Source organism: Pseudophryne corroboree, chromosome 4, assembly GCF_028390025.1.
Source record: "Pseudophryne corroboree isolate aPseCor3 chromosome 4, aPseCor3.hap2, whole genome shotgun sequence".
NCBI classification, from domain to species: Eukaryota; Metazoa; Chordata; class Amphibia; order Anura; family Myobatrachidae; genus Pseudophryne; species Pseudophryne corroboree.
The window spans coordinates 813,763,717-813,784,645 of NC_086447.1; the positions used below are offsets into that span (position 1 = coordinate 813,763,717).

The 20,929-nt window shown below is 48.0% G+C and overlaps 1 protein-coding gene across 3 annotated transcripts in view; it reads left to right on the forward strand.

Annotated features, from left to right (window-relative positions):
* The window catches only part of VPS54 (VPS54 subunit of GARP complex), a 243,712-nt gene that overhangs the window by 136,134 nt on the left and 86,649 nt on the right, over positions 1 to 20,929 (forward strand). For all 3 annotated transcript variants that reach the window (XM_063918442.1, XM_063918445.1, XM_063918444.1), the window contains one exon: positions 18,129 to 18,258. In XM_063918442.1, coding sequence (XP_063774512.1) covers positions 18,129 to 18,258 — 130 coding nt within the window. The remainder of the gene's footprint in view (positions 1 to 18,128; positions 18,259 to 20,929) is intronic.

A 20,929-nucleotide genomic window follows, 5' to 3' on the forward strand; every position in this document is an offset into this window, starting at 1 on the left:
CAGCGTGAGGGCCAAAGTCCTCCCTCCAGGGTAACCCAGAGACACCAAAAAATGGCGAACTTGCAGATAACGCCAAAAGTCCCTGGGCGGCAAGTGCCAGTTCTCTTGTAGATTCGAAAAGGAGACTACCCCACCCCCCTCCATCAGCTGCCCGACCCTCCAAAGACCCAAGTCATACCATGACTGGAAGGCCTGCTTTGCCTTACCAGGGGGGAATCGTTCATCAAATAAGAAAGACATGTAAGCGGAAGTCGGCGAAGAAATAGAGGGGGACTTTCTAATCGCTTTCCAACACGTCAAAGTGGGGCCTATAGTGGGGTGAAAAATGGCAGGGAGGGTATGCAGAAAGGGGCGACAGCAATTGGTAACGGGAGTGCCTACTCTCTATCTGCACCCATTGTTTAGATGGGGAGGGTCTAGACCACCAAAGGATCCTCTGGAGATGGCAGGCTCGATAATAGCCTTGTATATCTGGCAGGCGGAGGCCGCCCTTGTCCCTCTGTCTAACCGTTATGGAAAATTTCAAGCGCGGCCTCTTGCCCCCCCAGGTACATTCTCTAAATATCAGTTGCACCTCCCGGAACCATGTTGTAGGAATTTTAATCGGTAGGGTCTGCAAAAGGTACAAGATTTTGGGGAGGAAATTCATTTTGAGAATACCCAGTCTACCCAACCAGGAGAAAGATTTGGACGTCCAGGACTGAAGGTCAGCACGAAGTTTAGTTAAGAGGGGGGTAAAGTTAGAGTCGAAAAGACGCGAGGGATCCCTGGTAATTGTGGTCCCCAAGTATTTCAGGTGAGAGGAGTGCCAGGTGAAGGGGAAAGCCGTTTTAAGTCCAGATGCTATGGCAGACGGGGTAGTAAGATTCAGTGCCACTGATTTTGAGTAATATATTTTAAAATTAGAGAGCTCACCAAAGAGCTTAAACTCATCCATTAAATTAGGTAAGGAGACTGGGGTTTGTAAGCGTAGCCAGTAAATCATCGGCAAAGAGGGCAAGTTTATATTCCACGTCCTGGAGCCTGATCCCCGAGATATTCGGATTAAGCCTAATTGCTCTAGCTAGGGCTTCCATGCAGAGGATAAAAATCATGGGGGACAGGGGGCATCCCTGCATAGTCCCATTATTAATGTCGAACGGAGCGGACAGGGAGCCGTTGATCACGATCCTGGCAGAAGGGGAGGGGTAGAGGGCAAGAATGCGATGCAGGCAAGTCGGGCCCAGTCCCATGTGTCTCAACACCCCGGCCATGAACCCCCAGTCAATTCTATCAAACGCCTTTTCAGCGTCCGTGGATAGCAGGATCGTCGGGGAGTCCTTTGAGGAGACATAATGTATGAGAGCCACAATCTTAGACGTATTGTCCTTTGCCTCTCGACCAGGGACAAACCCCACTTGGTCATCATGTATAAGGGAGGGTAACAGGGATCTGAGCCTATTAGCCAGGAGCTTGGCGAAGAACTTGACATCAACATTGAGAAGGGATATAGGCCGGTAGCTGGGACACAGGGAGGGATCCTTACCTACCTTAGGGATAACCGCGATGTGGGCCTCAAGGGATTGCCTAGAAAAAGGGTGTGTATCGGAGACTATGTTACATGCGTCTAAGGGGCCCTACACATTTGACGATGCGCCGCCGAGGTGCCCGACAGCCGAAACGGCCGACGAGCGACCCGGCGGCGGGGGGGTAGTGACGGGGGGAGTGAAGTTTCTTCACTCCCCCCGTCACGCGGCTGCATTGAAGTGCAGGCAAATATGGACGAGATCGTCCATATTGGCCTGCATGCACAGCCGACGGGAGACCAGCGATGAACGAGCGCGGGGCCGCACATCTTTCATCGCTGGAGTCTCCACACTGAAAGTTATGAATGAGTTCTCGTTCATTTATGAACGAGATCGTTCATATCTTTCAAAAAATCGGCCAGTGTGTAGGGCCTATAAGAGGAGAGGGGACAATTTATCCCGAAAAGCTTTATAATAATTAATGGTGAAACCATCAGGGCCAGGACTCTTTCCAGAAGGGGTAGATTTAATGGCATCGTCGAGTTCTTGGGAAGTAAAGGGCTTTTCCAACTCTTCCCCGGCATCTTCCGGGAGTTTAGGGAAGCCAATCTTTGTAAGATAAACGTCCACATCGCGCGCCCGATCTCTAGCTGAGTCGGGTGAGGGGAGATTGTAAAGGGAGGTGTAGTACGAACAGAATGTCTCCGCAATTTTGTCCGTATTGTGGAACAGACTGCCCTGCCCGTCCTTTATGGAGGGAATAAATGAGAGTGCCCTTTGGGAACGTAAGGCCCTGGCAAGCATTTTGCCCGGCTTGTTGCCCCAGCGGTAGTACCGATTGCGACACTTCCGAAAAGAGAAATTCACTTTATCTAGTAGCAATTTATTCAGGGACGAACGGGCCGTGACTAGATCAACATAGGTGTCGGGAGAAAGGGAGGCCTTATGAGCAGTTTCTAGGGATGCAATTTGCCGTAGGAGTCCCTCAATTTGGCCCAAACGTTGTTTCTTTAAATAGGAGCCCAATTGGATGCACTTTCCCCGGATTACGCATTTGTGAGCTTCCCAAATTGTCAAGTCAGAGACATCAGGGGAGACATTACAGTCAATGTACATAGCAATGGCTTCCTCCAGTTGGGCTTTACAGTACGGGTCATGCAATAGGGACTCATTAAACCGCCACGAGCGTCGCTGAGCGGGAGGGGGACCGACAGAAATGTCCAGTCTAACCGGGGCGTGATCGGACCATGTCATCTGGCCAATGGAAGCGTCGCAGGCCAGGGACAGGTGCCTGTGGTCAAGTAGAATATAGTCTAGCCTAGAGTAGGAACAGTGAGGGACCGAATAATACGTATAGTCCCGGTCCGATGGGTGTAATATGCGCCAGACGTCGGACAGCTGATGGGCGTGAAGGAGGCGTCGCACCCTCCTGGATAAGCGGTGTCGTACCAGCGGGAACTCAGAAGAGGTGTCTAGGGTGTGGTCAAGGGCCCAGTTGAAGTCACCCCCCACAATCAGGATCCCCTGTTTCAGCACATCAACCCTGTCCATAATTGCCTCGAGGAAGGCAGGTTGACCCTGGTTGGGGGCATAGATATTAACAATTGTAAAGGTTGTGTTAAAAATAGAGCATACAAGCACAAGACATCTCCCCTCCTCCAACCTGTGGGCCACCACATTGGTAACCGGTACGTGTTTGGCAGAGAGGATGGCCACACCTTTAGATTTAGATTGGGAATAATTACATTAATACGAAGTGGGAAAGAACCTGTTCCTAAGGCGGGGTGCAGAGGGGGAATGTCGGAAATTAGTATCCTGCACAAGGACAATATCAGCCCTCTCCGCGTGGAACGAACGGAGAGCTCCGGCCCTCTTCTCAGGGACATTTAAACCCCTGGCATATGGAGATGATCCTAAGTGTAGAAGCCATGTGTCGGGGTATTGTAGGACCTCAAAGATCGTACATTGCAGACCGGGTGACCAGAGAGAGGGGAAGAAAAAAGAGGGGTTAGGAAGAAGAGAGAGAATAGAAGAGAATCCAAGAACAAGACAGAGAAAGAGCGACATACCGGAGTAGGTTGGACAGTAAGACACCGCAACCGGACAAGAAAGGCACTATAATGGTACCTCTGTCTCGGGGAAACCATAGCGGCAGGGGGTACATTAGGGGGCCGTAGCCCCGTCATCCTAGAGTTAGTTATTGCAAATGAAGCGTGAGCAACGAAAATAACCGGTGTTGGTTGCGCAATCCAAGAACAACAACATAAATGACAACAAGAATAGCAATACTGATGGCAATAACGGGAAAGGTCCTTTCAGGGAGAGGGGGAGAAAGAAAGAAAAAAAGGGGGGGGGGGGGGAGGGAAGGGTCCAGGCGGCACCAGTAGGGGCCAAAGTTGCGTAAAATAAATGCATAGAAACAGGGGCCTAGGTCTAAAAACAAGTCGACGATTTACAGCTAAGACATGATACATTGATGAATTACAGGATAATAATACCATCGGGCACCTAGGAGGACTGGGGGGGGGGGGGGGAATAAAGGGGGGGGGGGGGACTAAAATTAGTAACTTCTGAGGTCATGCAACAGAGACAACAAGGAAACGAGGCAAATAAATCTCACAGGGGAGTCCATCTACCGCTCGACACGGGAGCCAGTAGAACCAGAGCTGGAGAAAGGACTAGCAAAGTCTTTCATCTGTACTCCCATCAAGTGGCATCTAACAAGCGGGGAGGATCTTCACCTTTTGGCTTTCCGTTTCGGATTCTGGACCCTGTGCCACCTCTCTCTTCTGGGCGGATTGGTGGAGGCCAGGGTGGGGAGAGTAAAAGCTCGCCAATCCAGGAGGGAAATATCTTCTAGCCCCAAAGCAGAGCAAAATCCAGGCAAGTCCACTGGGGACTGGAGGGAGAGGACCTTACCAGCATGGGACACTTGCAAGGAAAACGGGAAACCCCATCTGTACTTCAGGTCGTGTTTGCGCAGCGTTTCTGTCAGAGGCTTCAGCAGTCTTCGCTGTTGGAGTGTGCGCCAGGAGAGATCTTGGAAAATTTGGATCCGAGTACCTTTGAAATCAATCCCTTCCAGGTCCCGAACCTTGCGAAGGATGTCTTCTTTCTGCGAGAAGTAATTGAGTCTGCAGATGACGTCCCTCGGGCGTTCGGAAGCCGGCCCTTTAGGTCTGAGGGCTCTATGAGCCCGGTCAAATTCAATCGAGTCGGAGGGGTCCAGGCCCAGGATCTCGACGAATATTTTAGTTAGGGCGTCGACAAGTCCGGAAGAAGGAACCTCTTCAGGGATGCCTCGAACTCTGATATTATTCCCTGTTGTCCAAATCGTCTAGTTTATTCTGCATCAGTTCCATGTCCAACCCCTGTTGGGCGACTGTGTCGCGAAGCTGAAGTAATTGGTCTCCTACCGTGTCCCTTTCTTCCTCTAAGGAAACAATTCTGGACCCCAAATGTTTAATGTCGGATTGCACTGACGAGATCTGGGTTTGAATAGAGTCCTGAAGGCGACATTCCAGAGCTTGCATGTCTTGTTTAGAAGGAAGAGAGCGGACATGGGTCAGGATTTCTCCAATTTCCCCCTGTAGTTGGGACATTTGAGCTCGTAGATCTCCAGTCTGGGGAGAAGAAGCCATCGTGGGTGAGGCAATCTCTGTGTCAGATGTAGTAGAAGGGTGGTCAACCGCAGTCGCTACAGCTAGATAGGATCGGAGAGTCGATTGAGATGGAGTGCTACGTGTAGACCGGGCGGACTTTCCTTGTTGGTTTTTCTTGCCTCTGGCCATCAGAGAAGGATAAATGAAAGGACCATTTCAAAGGAGCAACACCAGGGCCTTAGAAGGATGACGGGGGATACATTCCCCTATTAGTTAGACAGCATAGCCGATGGAGAGCAGTCGTCCTCACATCCCGCAAACGAGCTCGGAACAGACGCCCGGAGATATGTAAATGAGGAGGAGTCCAGCAATATGGGGTACCGCTGTCGGGGAGGAGAGGTCAAAGTAACGTGGAAAGCGCTACGATAATTCTCTTGAGAGTTCCCAGGCACCGAGGGGCACCCGGATCGGTGCGGTGAGGCTCCCACCGCTCAGAAACACCAGACAGCAGCAGCAGTCACAAAACTGGAGAAGGCACCCCCAGCACAGTGCATATAGAGCCCTCCCGGTGGCAGCAGGGTAGAGGCACTGACCCCCACTTAATCGGGCCCAGCGCAGGGAAGCAGGGCAGCAGGTGAGGGGAAGCTGTTCACGAAGGGGAGCCGTCCCCGGGAGTACCTGGGCCCACTTGTTCAGGGAGAGGATCAACAGGAGGGGTGCTGCAGAGCAGGGTGAGAGGAGGATATAGGGTTTCAGCTGTACGGGGCGGCTCCAGCCACCAAGAGCCTCCCGGTCACCGGGTGCACACCTATGGACCAAAAGAATTGAAGGAGACCTCCAGTCAGCCCCACCAATGCGCGTCTACGGGGCTCCGGCGCGGACGGCTGGGGGAAGGCAAGAGGAATGCGGGCGCTGGCGGAAAGGCCTACGGGGTCCGGGCAGCCTACCGTTCAGCGCCCCGGGCCTCCGGCTGCAGGGGAGAGGGAGGAGGGAGGGGTGCCAGCGAGGATGCGGACAGCGGCTCACCAGCTTCCCGGCTCCAGGCGGCTTCCAGCAAGATGGCCGCCGCTTGCACTTCGTTCTCCGGGGATCCTCCTCTGCTCGGTCAGCCCCAGCACCCAGCCACCAGGTGAGGGTGCGGGAAGGTGCAAACGGGGTGTAGAGAAGCCAGTGGCGCCCGGGGGAAGCAGGTGGCGGCGAAATCCCGGCTCCGGACGCCCGCTCCGGCCCGTCCTCGAACTCGAGCTCCCGGCTTCAGGCTTGGGGAAGGCCGCAATCCGCAGGAGTGCTTAAAAGCACTCCCCGACTCCGCGGGTCCCCCACAGCAGCTGTAGACACACACACAAGGGGTCCCAGTAACCAGTCTGGCACAACCCGGTTCAAGTCAGGAGGGGAAAGGAGCTATTATAAGGGCAATGCCTGCAGGAGCTGGGGAGAGCACGTCCACTCTCCTAGATGACCAGACCACGCCCCTCTTATTGTTCATAGTTTTATTTTCTGTTTACAGTCATTGGGAGGATATATTGCTTTAAACAGACATATATTGAGGATGGCGCTGTGTTTCCTTGTAGCATGTTTTAGTCTATGGGTTATATGCAATTCCGTGCGAATTGCGGCATTTTTTCGCCCGTTTTTAAATTCGACACAATTCGACCGTCGAATTCCGGCCGGCGGGTGCCGGAATTCGACATATTCAATAAAAAACGGATTCGACAGTCCCGCTGTCGAAAAACGGACCAATTGACGGATAAGTGCGTCCTGGATTCGACTTTTCGGACGGCACAAAAATCGTTAAAAATAAAAATAAAATTGCGTGGGGTCCCCCCTCCTAAGCATAACCAGCCTCGGGCTCTGAGCCGGTCCTGGTTGTAAAAATACGGGAGGAAAAATGGACAGGGGATCCCCCGTATTTTTAGAACCAGCACCGGGCTCTGCGTCCGGTCCTGGTGCAAAAAATACAGGGGACAAAAAGCGTAGGGGTCCCCCGTATTTTTTGAACCAGCACCGGGCTCCACTAGCTGGGGAGATAATGCCACAGCCGGGGGACACTTTTATACCGGTTCATGCGGCCGTGGCATTAAATACCCAACTAGTCACCCCTGGCGAGGGTACCCTGGAGGAGTGGGGACCCCTTAAATCAAGGGGTCCCCCCCTCCAGCCACCCAAGGGCCAGGGGTGAAGCCCGAGGCCGTTCTCCCCCCCCAATCCAAGGGCTGCGGATGGGGGGCTGATAGCCATGTGTAAAAATGAAAGGATATTGTTTTTTTTGCAGAAGAACTACAAGTCCCAGCAAGCTGGTACTTGGAGAACCACAAGTACCAGCATGCGGGGGGGGGGGGGGGCGCTGGTACCTGTAGTTCTTCTGCAAAAAAAAATACCCAAATAAAAACAGGATACGCACACCGTGAAAGTACAACTTTATTACACACATGCCGACACACACATACTTACCTATGTTCACACGCCGACCTCGGTCCACTTCTCCATGTAGAATCCGGGGTACCTGAAAATAAAATTATACTCTCCTAAATCCAGTGTGTCCCGTCCTGTTTTTGTAATCCATGTACTTGGCAAAAAAACAAACCGCATACCCGATCCACACGGACTGAAAGGAGTCCCATGTTTACACATGGGACCCCTTTCCCCGAATGCTGACACCCCCCGTGACTCCTGTTACAGAGGGTCCTTTCAGGCAGTCAGGGAGCGCCACGTCGTGGCACTCTCGCGCGTCTGAGCTGGCAGACAGCGCATCGCACAGCCCCTCCATTATAGTCAATGGTGGGAATTTTGCGCTCAGCGGTGAGGTTACCCGCGGTCAGCCGCTGACCGCGGGTGACCTCACCGCTGACCGCAAAGTTCCCACCATTGAATATAATGGAGAGGCTTTGCGATGCGTTGTCTGACAGCTCAGACGCGCATAGCCAAACAGGATAGTGCCACGACGTGGCGCTCCCTGATTGGCTGAAGGGACCCTCTGTGACAGGAGTCACGGGGGGTGTCAGCATTCGGGGAAAGGGGTCCCATGTGTAAACATGGGACCCTTTTCAGTCCATGTGGATCGGGTATGCGGTTTGTTTTTTTGCCAAGTACGTGGATTATAAAAACAGGACAGGACACACTGGATTTAGGTGAGTATCATTTTATTTTCAGGTACCCCGGATTCTACATGGAGAAGTGGACCGAGGTCGGTGTGTGAACATAGGTAAGTATGTGTGTGTCGGTATGTGTGTAATAAAGTTGTACTTTCACGGTGTGCGTATCCTGTTTTTATTTGGGTATTTTTTTTTTGCAGAAGAACTACAGGTACCAGCGGGCCCAACCCCCCCCCCCCCCCCCGCATGCTGGTACTTGTGGTTCTCCAAGTACCCGCTTGCTGGGACTTGTAGTTCTTCTGCAAAAAACAATATTCTTTCATTTTTACACATGGCTATCAGCCCCCCATCCGCAGCCCGTGGATGGGGGGGACAGCCTCGGGCTTCACCCCTGGCCCTTGGGTGGCTGGAGGGGGGCGACCCCTTGATTTAAGGGGTCCCCACTCCTCCAGGGTACCCTCGCCAGGGGTGACTAGTTGGGTATTTAATGCCACGGCCGCGGGGACCGGTATAAAAGTGTCCCACGGCTGTGGCATTATCTCCCCAGCTAGTGGAGCCCGGTGCTGGTTCAAAAAAATACGGTGGACCCCTACGCTTTTTGTCCCCCGTATTTTTTGCACCAGGATCGGACGCAGAGCCCGGTGCTGGTTCTAAAAATACGGGGGATCCCCTGTCCATTTTCCCCCCGTATTTTTACAACCAGGACCGGCTCAAAGAGCCCGAGGCTGGTTATGCTTAGGAGGGGGGACCCCACGCAATTTTTTTTCAGAATTTTAACGCATTCCCACCCCTTCCCACTGAAAACCATGCTCTCTCAATTTCAGTCAGTTAAAAAAAAAAATATTATTTTAAAAAAATATATAAACTAGGTGCTTCATCGCGCCCTAAGGGCGCTCTTCACACCGTCGAAAGGGGCTACGCCCCTTAACCCCAGCCCGCCTTGCTGGGGTTCAATATTTGTATTATATGGAGTATTACCTGCATTCCTAGGTTTGTTAGTGGTTAAAAATTGCACGACGAAAGGGTGTCCGATGGTGAGGGGGGCGTAGCCCCTTGCGATGGCGTGAAGAGTGGCTGCAGAGCACAATGTACAGAATGTAGCAGGGGGGGGGGGGGGGACCGCAGATGAGGCAGGGAGTTTGTAGATGCGAGAGAGCGGGGGGTGGATGCAGAGGGGCGGTATGAAGGGTATACAGAGACGCAGGGAGGGGATACAGAGATGCAGGGTGGTAGGGAGGGGATACAGAGATGCAGGGCGGTAGGGAGGGGATACAGAGAGGCTGGGCGGTAGGGAGGTCATACAGAGACACAGGGCGGTAGGGAGGTCATACAGAGACGCGGAGCGGTAGGGAGGGCATACAGAGACGCAGGGTGGCAGGGAGGGGATACTGAAACGCAGGGCAGTAGGTAGGGGAGTCCCCAGTGAGGAAGCTGATGAAGAGAACATGGAAAGTAGTGGAGGGGGTGGACACCAGAAGGGTAGACCGGGGTGGCATTGCTCTGTCCTGGCTCCCAGTTTGCCCCCGACACTCACAGCGGTGCACTCTCACCTGTGAAATTGGTGCAGCGTCCAGAGATATCTCCCTCCACAGTATTACGCACTCTGTCCGTTTAATCCCCCGTCTCTGGGCTGTCGGGCCGGCCGTGTGTTGTGGAGTTAGAGCCTCTGGGGATGGAGGGAGGCAGCGTTGGAATGTGGCGTGCGCAGGGGCGGCAACTGAATACTTGGGGCCCTGTACAGTGATAGCTTGGGGACCTCCCCTCCAAACCACCCTAGCCCCCCTCCTTAACATACATACACATACATTTATATATGCATCCCCCCCACTCGTGCCGTGCGACGGCAGAAAAGGGGTGTGGCTTAATTTGAAAGGGGCGTGGCCTCACAGGTATTTTTGCCTCGGGGGTGTGTCCAGCTTGCCTGTAGATGCTGGCAGCCCCCGGAGACTGGAGTGTGTGTGTGTCGGCTCTTCTCTGTGGCAGGAGCCGAGTGCTGCAGAGGATTATCTCACTCGGCTCCTGTCACAGCAGAAACGCTGGTACTTTGGTGTGTGTCCTCCCCTTCCTCTCCTCCTGATTATGACTCGCACACAGTGCTGATTTTCACTGAGCATCAGGCGGAGAAGTTGCACCTGACATAGGGCTGGGGCAAGGTTCAGTGGTGCGACCAATTTGTGTGTCTTTATACACTAGATAGTGAAGCAGCATGCGTGTGGGCGTCTCAGCCCTTGCACATTCATACGCAGTGTGTAAACCAGGGAGAGGCTTTGTTACGGCAATAGGATAAAGCCGCAGACACGACCGCAACAAAGGACAGTAAAGCTTCTGCGTACGAAGACTGGGTGATATACTGTAGCTGCATTACCTGCACAATGTTTAGGCAAATTCTAAAACCTAATAATGCATTTCTTATGTACAGGTAAAAAGTATATTTAGCAAGTGGGCGCAAAGAACCTGCATGTATCAAATCCTCAAGATATGGAATAGTTCCAAGGATATCAGGCACAGTTCGTAAACTTCCAAGGCCAACCAGTGATCAGTTAGATGGTATTTCTGAAGTGTCGCAGTCAGTGTTCGCAGACTCCCAATGCACCCCGTATATCAATGGGATATTGATCTTTATCTCAATGCAAAGAAAAAAAGATCATGGTGCAGATAGCATTTCAGGGACAAACACGTTTAATAGACACAGGACACTTACAATGTTAAAAAAATATAAAAGCATGTAACCAATCAAATGGTACAATGAAGGATGTGGATCTCTGTTATCCTCACGTTACCCTCCCAGAATGGTAATAGGGATACCACTGGCGGTTCCGGATAGCACACCAGATGGAACAGGCTTACGGTCAGAAGTCAGGGTCACATCCACAGCAACAAACGCCACCAGCTTAACGCGTTTCGGATAATGTTTATCCTTCTTCAGAAGCATGGTGGTCACTAAACATCCAGGCATATATATACTGATACATAATTACATGATCTAATCCATGTGTGTGGCATTTTCCCGCCACACAGTTACACCACATTGCTGCTCGCGACCGGAAGTCACATTGCCGGAACCGGAAGTATCCATACGTTCCAGCGTCTCTTCCGGAAGTGTGTTATGCGTTCCACATTGTAAAAAAACCATATCCATGTAGTATATAGATAAAACATAATAAGAATATACATATAATATACAAAATATACTGATACATGATTACATGATCTAATCCATATGTGTGGCGTTTTCCCGCCGCACAGTAACACCGCATTGCTGCTCGCGACCGGAAGTCACATTGCCGGAACCGGAAGTGTCCATGCGTTCCAGCGTCTCTTCCGGAAGTGTGTTATGCGTTCCACATTGTAAAAAGACGGCGTGAGCAGCGGAAGTCCTCATAATCCATAAATATAAATCCATATCCATGTAGTATATAGAAAAAACATAATAAAAAAATATATATATTTATAAAAACATACATAAAAGTACATAATAAAATATACTAAAAATAGGGGAAAGATCACAGGATAAGATATACAGACTAAAATTAGCTAAAGAAACCATTTTAATTCGAAATCCCCATTTAGACCTCCAGGGGAGAGTGTTTTAAGCATAAAAATCCACTTCATCTCTGCTTTAGCTAAAATACTTGGTGGCGTTTGTTGCTGTGGATGTGACCCTGACTTCTGACCGTAAGCCTGTTCCATCTGGTGTGCTATCCGGAACCGCCAGTGGTATCCCTATTACCATTCTGGGAGGGTAACGTGAGGATAACAGAGATCCACATCCTTCATTGTACCATTTGATTGGTTACATGCTTTTATGTTTTTTTAACATTGTAAGTGTCCTGTGTCTATTAAACGTGTTTGTCCCTGAAATGCTATCTGCACCATGATCTTTTTTTCTTTGCATTGAGATAAAGATCAATATCCCATTGATATACGGGGTGCATTGGGAGTCTGCGAACACTGACTGCGACACTTCAGAAATACCATCTAACTGATCACTGGTTGGCCTTGGAAGTTTACGAACTGTGCCTGATATCCTTGGAACTATTCCATATCTTGAGGATTTGATACATGTAGGTTCTTTGCGCCCACTTGCTAAATATACTTTTTACCTGTATTGTTTCTGGAATTTAATGAGGATTCCTTCATTTATCAAGCAGGCGGCATTGATAAGTAGCGCATCTGTCCAATATATTTGTTTGCATTTCTTATGTAGCTTTAGAGAACTTTACCTTATGTTTCTAGACCTAGTTCCTTAGACCTGATATGGTCGCTTCTTGTGTTACCTTTTTTAATATCTTAATATAGATTACCTTATCCCATGTAATTAATAAGACATTGAATATTTGTGTGTGTTCTATACCCATTCTTTGCCTGTATGCATGTTCTGTACATTTAGCATTGTTTTTAAAAGGTAAACAAGACAGGTTGTGTAGACAAATATATTTTACAGGCTGTTTAGTTTTGTTATAAAATCTGCAACATTGTGTATGAGAAGAGCGAGATAACTTCCTGCAATAAATTGTCTGGGTTCCTCCGTTCCTAAGAGGATCTCTGCTTCATGTTATTTAATAAAGTATGGCGCCCAAGAATAATAAAGTATGGCGCCCAAGATGGCTGCCTCACCTTTTGTATGCTCCTGATCATCTCCATAAAACAGCTTAAATTCACCACAACTGACCTATGAATCATCATAAATATCCAAGGACTTACCTTGAACTTGTACTACTCTACGCGGACATTTCATCAAAACCAACGGATTGCATCCCTGCGCTGAGATACACACTGGATTGAATCCTGGACTGAATCCTCTGCATATCTCCACTGAGAAATCCTTCAGTTTAGCAGCTGCTGTACTCTGCATTGGACATTACCCAGATAAGGTACTGTGGATTACAACCTATCTTTGGCTACATCCAGCCCCTCACTTAGACATCATCCACCTCTGTTCTCTGAGCAACAAATAACTGACTTATTGCATTAATCTACTAATATCAGTATATTCAGGCTCTGAATTGCTGAAGGCTCACTGTTTAAAATCAGGATCCATTTCCAGGACACGTTATCACTACCCCCACACAAAAAATCTACTTCAAAGGCCTCCACACTGAGACTTTTCATACCTACACAGGTTATAGCAATAACTTTGTTCATAATCCCATTATAATTTTGGATCACATACCGAATTGGGGGAAAACAAAACACAAAAAAGGAAGAAAAAAAAAACAAGAACAAAAAAAAAACAACACTGCTTTCTCTCCCTCTCTCATCATCATATGCAGCTCAAATTTATAGTAATCTGTCATTGATGACCAAATGTATACGTATTGCTCCGGCTTCATTCTTTCACTCCGCCCACCACGTTCTGCAGTTCCCATCACACCATCACAGGCTTCTATTCTCCAATCCATTGGCATTTTAAAAAGAAAACACAGGCGCATTCGTGGGAAGCGAGCAGGCCGGAAATGTATTTCCCCCGGTAACCATCTAAGTCCTTTGCCCACCTGCTCACCCCCATACTCAAAGAACAATCAAATAGAAGTGATACCCAAAAGACGGCCCTGTGTTTGGAAGGACAGAACTGTCAACTCTCACTTTGTGACCCCCATACCCAGAGCTCCTGCACTTAACATAAAGAAAACTGAAGGCCCTCTGGTATGCTCAATCAGGTCAGTCCTTTGTAATGCCAGATCTATAAGAAACAAGACTGCAACAATTGCTGACCTTATTGAATCTGCAGATCTAGCCTGTATTACAGAGACCTGGCTAGATGAAAATGCAGCACCTATATTGGAGGCTGCAGTACCAACAAACTACTCTGTCATCCACAACCCAAGACTGGACCGCAGGGTTGGCGGGGTGGCTATCTGCTTCAAAAAAGAACTTAAACTTAGGGTCCACCCTATTGAAACTACTCGCTCATTTGAGTGCATTGCTGCCCGGAGTTCGACAGGATTAGGTTTCAGAGTACTTCGCATTTACCGGCCACCTGGAGATGGAAATATATTTCTACAAGAAATTGCAGACACTGTTGCTGGCCTGGTTCTGGAACATCAAAGATGGCTCATCCTCGGGGATTTCAATGCATGGGTGGATGATGAGCTCTCACGCCTTGGCCAAGACCTCCTGTGCACAATGAATGGTCTGGGCTTCACACAGGTCATTCCCTCTGCCACACATAAAAGTGGTCACACTCTCGACCTTGTCTTTCAGATTGGATTAGAAATCACTGACCTAAAAATAAACCCAGTCATCTGGTCAGACCACTACTCCCTCTGGTTCTCAGTTGCAACCCCTCAAATAAGATCTCTGCCCGTGGAGTTGACCAGGTATCGTCCAAGGAGGGGTATGACTCCCCAGGCTCTTGCAGCAAATCTGGATCTCTCTGCTATACTGGGTGCCTGTGAAGATCCCTGTTCCCTAGTCCGTTATTATAATAGGGATGTTATGGCTGCAAATGATATTATCGCCCCTGTGCGTTTAAGACCTCGTAAACCACAACGTCAAGCTCCATGGTTCGACAACAGTGTTAGTGAGCTCAAGAAAAGGGGGCGTAGACTGGAAAGACGATGGAGGAAGACTAACCTAGTGGATGACAAAATAAAACTAATAAAGCATAACGAAGAATATCAATCGACAATCACTCGTAAGAAAGCACAGTTCCTGTCAAATGAGATCACAGCAGCAAACAATAGGCCAGCTCAACTTTTCCGCACAGTGGAGATGCTTTGCAAGCCAGCATGCCTGCAGACTGATGAGACCCTCTCCCAGGCAAGATGCAACGAGTTTGCAAACTTCTTTGCAGATAAAATATCCACCATCCAGGCTGGAATCTCCACAGTGCCATCAAAGGAGTGCCAAACTACAAAGCCTGCCAATATAAGCTACCTGCCTTCATGGACCAGCTTTGATCCAGTGGATGTAAAGGACACTGCTGAAATTGCTCGGATTTTGCGTCCCACCACCTGTGATCTGGACCCAGCCTCAACCAAGCTTCTAATAGGTTGTATGGATATAATTGGTCCTGTCTTTACAAAAATTGTTCAATGCTCTTTGCAGACAGGCATTTTTCCTGAATCCCTAAAGGAAGCAATTGTTAGACCGCTTCTTAAAAAACCTAATTTAGATCCCGACTGCATGACCAACTACAGACCGGTATCAAACCTTCCTTTCCTAGGAAAGGTAATTGAGAAAGTCGCTGCAAATCAACTGGAAACCCGCCTGACAACCCATGATATTTATGATCCATTTCAATCAGGATTCAGGAGAAGACATAGCACTGAAACAGCCCTGGTGTGTGTGTTAAATGATCTTCTGATGGCAAAAGACAGAGGTGACTGTTCAATATTAATCCTTCTGGATCTCTCGGCAGCATTTGATACCGTGGACCATGGGCTTCTGATTGAGCGACTGATACATTTCTGTGGTCTGGATGGCACAGTCCTAAGCTGGTTCAAATCATTTCTCACAGGCAGGTCACAGAGAGTATCATCTGGATTATACTCATCACCACCAGTGCCATTGCCATGTGGTGTCCCACAAGGTTCTATACTATCCCCCATGCTTTTTGCAGTATACATGCTCCCATTGGGCGAAATAATCAGGCGCCATGGCCTGGTCTACCACTGCTATGCAGATGATACACAACTGTACTTGTCCTTTGCTCCGGGCACTGATAACCTAATAGCAACCCTAAATGGCTGTCTAGCTGAACTACAGGAGTGGATGAGCGCCAGTTGGCTGCGACTGAACCCGGATAAAACAGAGGTCCTTATGATACGACCGCAACATCAAAGGACAAGACTGCAGCATAGCCAACCAACTGGATTTACACTCGGGGATTCAGAATTACAGACCAGTGATCGTGTGCGGAATCTTGACGTTGTCCTGGTTGGTGGCTTGACACTTAAACATCAGATATCAGCCACAATCAAATCCTCATTCTTTCACCTGAGGAACATAGCCAGAATCAAGCACTTAATTCCCTCAGATGATATGCCAAAAGTCATACATGCATTTGTATCATCTCGTTTAGACTACTGTAATGCCCTCTACCTTGGTCTACCAGCAAAAGAATTGCAGCGCTTACAGCTGGTGCAAAACACAGCTGCCAGGCTATTAACCAACCAGCCCCATTCTAGCCACATAACACCCATCCTCTACTCCCTTCACTGGCTGCCTGTACGATGGCGAATCATCTTCAAGATTGGCTTACTGAGTTTCAAAGCATTACATGACCAAGGCCCAAGGTACCTGAAACAGCTTCTGACCCCATACTGCCCCACTCGATTACTGCGATCTGTAGATGAAGGACTTTTAGCAGTACCTAGAATCTACTGTAATTCATCTGGGGGTCGAGCTTTTAGTCATGCGGCTCCGACTCTATGGAACTCACTTCCCCGCACAGTGCGAGAGGCCCCAACTATAGAATCCTTCCAAAGTAGACTCAAGACTTTTCTGTTTACTCAAGCATTTCCATAATGTCCCTTTTAGTATCTTCATGCTTCTGTATTTTATGAAAATGTACTTCATTATTTTCTGTACTATATTATGCTATGTATCTGATAAGCGCCTTGAGTCCTATTGGAGAAAGAGCGCTATATAAATAAAATGATTATTATTATTAATTATTATTATTTTATTCTAACAAACTGCAAGCAAGCGAGCATTCTTCATGCTGATTTGCCACTGGGTGACTTTCAGCGATTGGGACCCTTTCCACCACTTTTCATTATTCTGATTGGTATCCGGATGATAGGTTGACAGGCTCAAAATGTTGACGTGACAGTGGTCGACTTGAGTTTTTTTTTTTTTCAACTGTTTCATACTTTACCATCCACGTGGACTACAATTCGGAACGGTTGCCGAGTGCAGCGGTAGCGGTGTGAGGTTCCTTGCCCGAAGCATGGCGAGCAAAGTGTTATACTAATTGGGGTTCCACATGCTGTAAAGGAAACCAAAAAAATAAATAAACTCCTGTCCACAGTTTCACGCATCGACCATTTCTGTGTCATCTTTTTGACCATACCGACTTTGTGCATGTCGGCCTATTATACCATAACCATTCTGATTATGTACTTTTTATTGTATGGAAAATGTTCTTACAACAATTCCAGGGATTCTCTTTAACCCGGCATTGCAGGAAACATGTATAGAACCTTTGTGTATGGTCTCTGAGCTCTACTTGCTTGCACACAGCCGAAAAGGCATAATCATACAATAACTCCTGTATAGTGGGCCTAATTCTGAGTAGATCGCAGCAGCAAATTTGTTAGCAGTTGGGCAAAACCATGTGCACTGCAGGGGGGGCAGATATAACATGTGCAGAGAGAGTTAGATTTGGGTGGAGTGTATTCAAACTGAAATCTAAATTGCAGTGTAAAAATAAAGCAGCCAGTATTTACCCTGCACAGAAACAAAATAACCCACCCATATCTAACTCTCTCTGCAAATGTTTTATCTGCCTCCCCTGCAGTGCACATGGTATTGCCCAATTGCTAACAAACTTGCTGCTACGATCAACTCAGAATTACCCCCACTGTGTACATGATTACGTTCTATATATCTAGCACTTGTCATTCACTTATCAGATGTGTAAAATTGGATCTCCATGGTTATATGAACGACGTTACTATAAAATATCTTGGGTCTTTCAGTTTCCAGCGGCTGTTTCAGTATATCCCTTGCCATGTATTGGCATCACCTTGGACAAAATAGATGTTTGAATTATTAATAGTGTCCTTTATTGCTGCACTAGATATTTCTGCCTAGCTGTCTACAGCTGACAGTTCTTACAGTCTCTGTTCAGTGACCTGGTCATTCATTATTAATGATGGTCATTAGCATGTCATTCGTTGCTCTGTGTATGTGGCATAATGACTGCTAACTTTTCTGATGCATGCTCCAGATCTTAATTATTATATTATTGTTTATTTAAGAATGACTGAGGACATCAAATTAACAGACCTGGAACTTGGCAAAATTGCAAACAATATACAGGAGCTGCTATACAATGCCTCAGATATCTGCCACGACCGCTGTGTGAAGTTCCTCTCGGCAAGAGCCAAGGTAGGTGACAAATCTTCAATCAACGTGTGTATGAACTAATTTACTAATGTGTTTATGGGCCTAATTCATACTGCTGTTGCTCAGCTCCTGTATGATCGCAGCACTTTGTTTTTGGTCTGGATTTTTTTCAATTAGCCTTATGTATAGGAATATGCATGGGATATACCTGGCTCTTCTCATATGGGGTCCATGGCGACTGGTGTTTGTTGAGCACTGATACATATATATATATATATATATATATATATACACACACACATACACACACACACACACACACACACACACACACACAAATGATATCTCTGTGGAGCGCACTTATTTAACGTATTAGGCAATTATTTGTCTAATTACAGGTTGAGTTTCCCTTATCCAAAATGCTTGGGACCAGAGGTATTTTGGATATCAGGTTTTTCCGTATTTTGGAATAATTGCATACCACAATGAGATATCATGGTGATGGGAACTAAATATAAGCACAGAATGCATTTATGTTACATATACACCTTATACACACAGCCTGAAGGTCATTTTAGCCAATATTTTTTATACCTTTGTGCATTAAACAAAGTGTGTCTACAGTCACACAATTCATTTATGTTTCATATACACCTTATACACACAGCCTGAAGGTCATTTAATACAATATTTTTAATAACTTTGTGTATTAAACAAAGTTTGTGTACATTGAGCCATCAGAAAACAAAGGTTTCAATATCTCACTCTCACTCAGAAAAGTCCGTATTTCGGAATATTCCGTATTTCGGAATATTTGGATATGGGATACTCAACCTGTATAATACTTTTCTCTATCGTCCTAAGTGGATGCTGGGGTTCCTGAAAGGACCATGGGGAATAGCGGCTCCGCAGGAGACAGGGCACAAAAAAGTAAAGCTTTTACCAGATCAGGTGGTGTGCACTGGCTCCTCCCCCTATGACCCTCCTCCAGACTCCAGTTAGATTTTGTGCCCGAACGAGAAGGGTGCAATCTAGGTGGCTCTCCTAAAGAGCTGCTTAGAGAAAGTTTAGCTTAGGTTTTTTACTTTACAGTGAGTCCTGCTGGCAACAGGATCACTGCAACGAGGGACTTAGGGGAGAAGTAGTGAACTCACCTGCGTGCAGAGTGGATTTGCTGCTTGGCTACTGGACACTAGCTCCAGAGGGACGATCACAGGTACAGCCTGGATGGTCACCGGAGCCGCGCCGCCGGCCCCCTTGCAGACGCTGAAGAGAGAAGAGGTCCAAAATCGGCGGCTGAAGACTCCTGAGTCTTCATAAAGGTAGCGCACAGCACTGCAGCTGTGCGCCATTTTCCTCTCAGCACACTTCACACAACAGTCACTGAGGGTGCAGAGCGCTGGGGGGGGCGCTCTGAGAGGCAAATAAAAACCTTATTAGAGGCAAAAAATACCTCACATATAGCCCACAGAGGCTATATGGAGATATTTAACCCCTGCCTAACTTCAAAAATAGCGGGAGACGAGCCCGCCGAAAAAGGGGCGGGGCCTATCTCCTCAGCACACAGCGCCATTTTCTCTCACAGAAAAGCTGGAGAGAAGGCTCCCAGGCTCTCCCCTGCACTGCATTACAGAAACAGGGTTAAAACAGAGAGGGGGGGCACTGATTTTGGCGATATTGTATATATATAAAAGATGCTATAAGGGAGAAACACTTATATAAGGTTGTCCCTATATAATTATAGCGTTTTTGGTGTGTGCTGGCAGACTCTCCCTCTGTCTCCCCAAAGGGCTAGTGGGTCCTGTCCTCTGTCAGAGCATTCCCGGTGTGTGTGCTGTGTGTCGGTACGTGTGTGTCGACATGTATGAGGACGATGTTGGTGAGGAGGCGGAGAAATTGCCTGTAATGGTGATGTCACTCTCTAGGGAGTCGACACCGGAATGGATGGCTTATTTAGAGAATTACGTGAGAATGTCAACACGCTGCAAGGTCGGTTGACGACATGAGACGGCCGACAATCTATTAGGACCGGTCCAGGCGTCTCAGAAACACCGTCAGGGGTTTTAAAAACGCCCATTTACCTCAGTCGGTCGACACAGACACAGACACGGACACTGAATACAGTGTCGACGGTGAATAAACAAACGTATTTCTCATTAGGGCCACACGTTAAGGGCAATGAAGGAGGTGTTACGTGTTTCTGATACTACAAGTACCACAAGAAAGGGTATTATGTGGGAGTGAAAAAACTACCTGTAGTTTTTCCTGAATCAGATAAAATAAAATGAAGTGTGTGATGATGCGTAGGGTTACCCCGATAGCAAATATTGGCGTTATACCCTTTCCCGCCAGAAATTAGGGTACGTTGGGAAACACCCCTTAGGGTGATAAGGCGCTCACACGCTTATCAAGTGGCGTTACCGTCTCCAGATACGGCCGCCCTCAAGGAGCCAGCTGATAGGAAGCTGGAAAAATATCCTAAAAAGTATATACACACATACGGTGGTTATACTGCGACCAGCGATCGCCATCAGCCTGGAGATGCAGTGCTGGGTTGGCTTGGTCGGATTCCCTGACTGAAAATATTTTATTCATGTAGAGCATTTAATAGGATGCATTCTATATATATGTATGTGAGATGCACAGAGGGATATTTGCTCTCTGGCATCAAGATAAGTGCGTTGTCCATATCTCCCAGAAGATGTCAGGGACA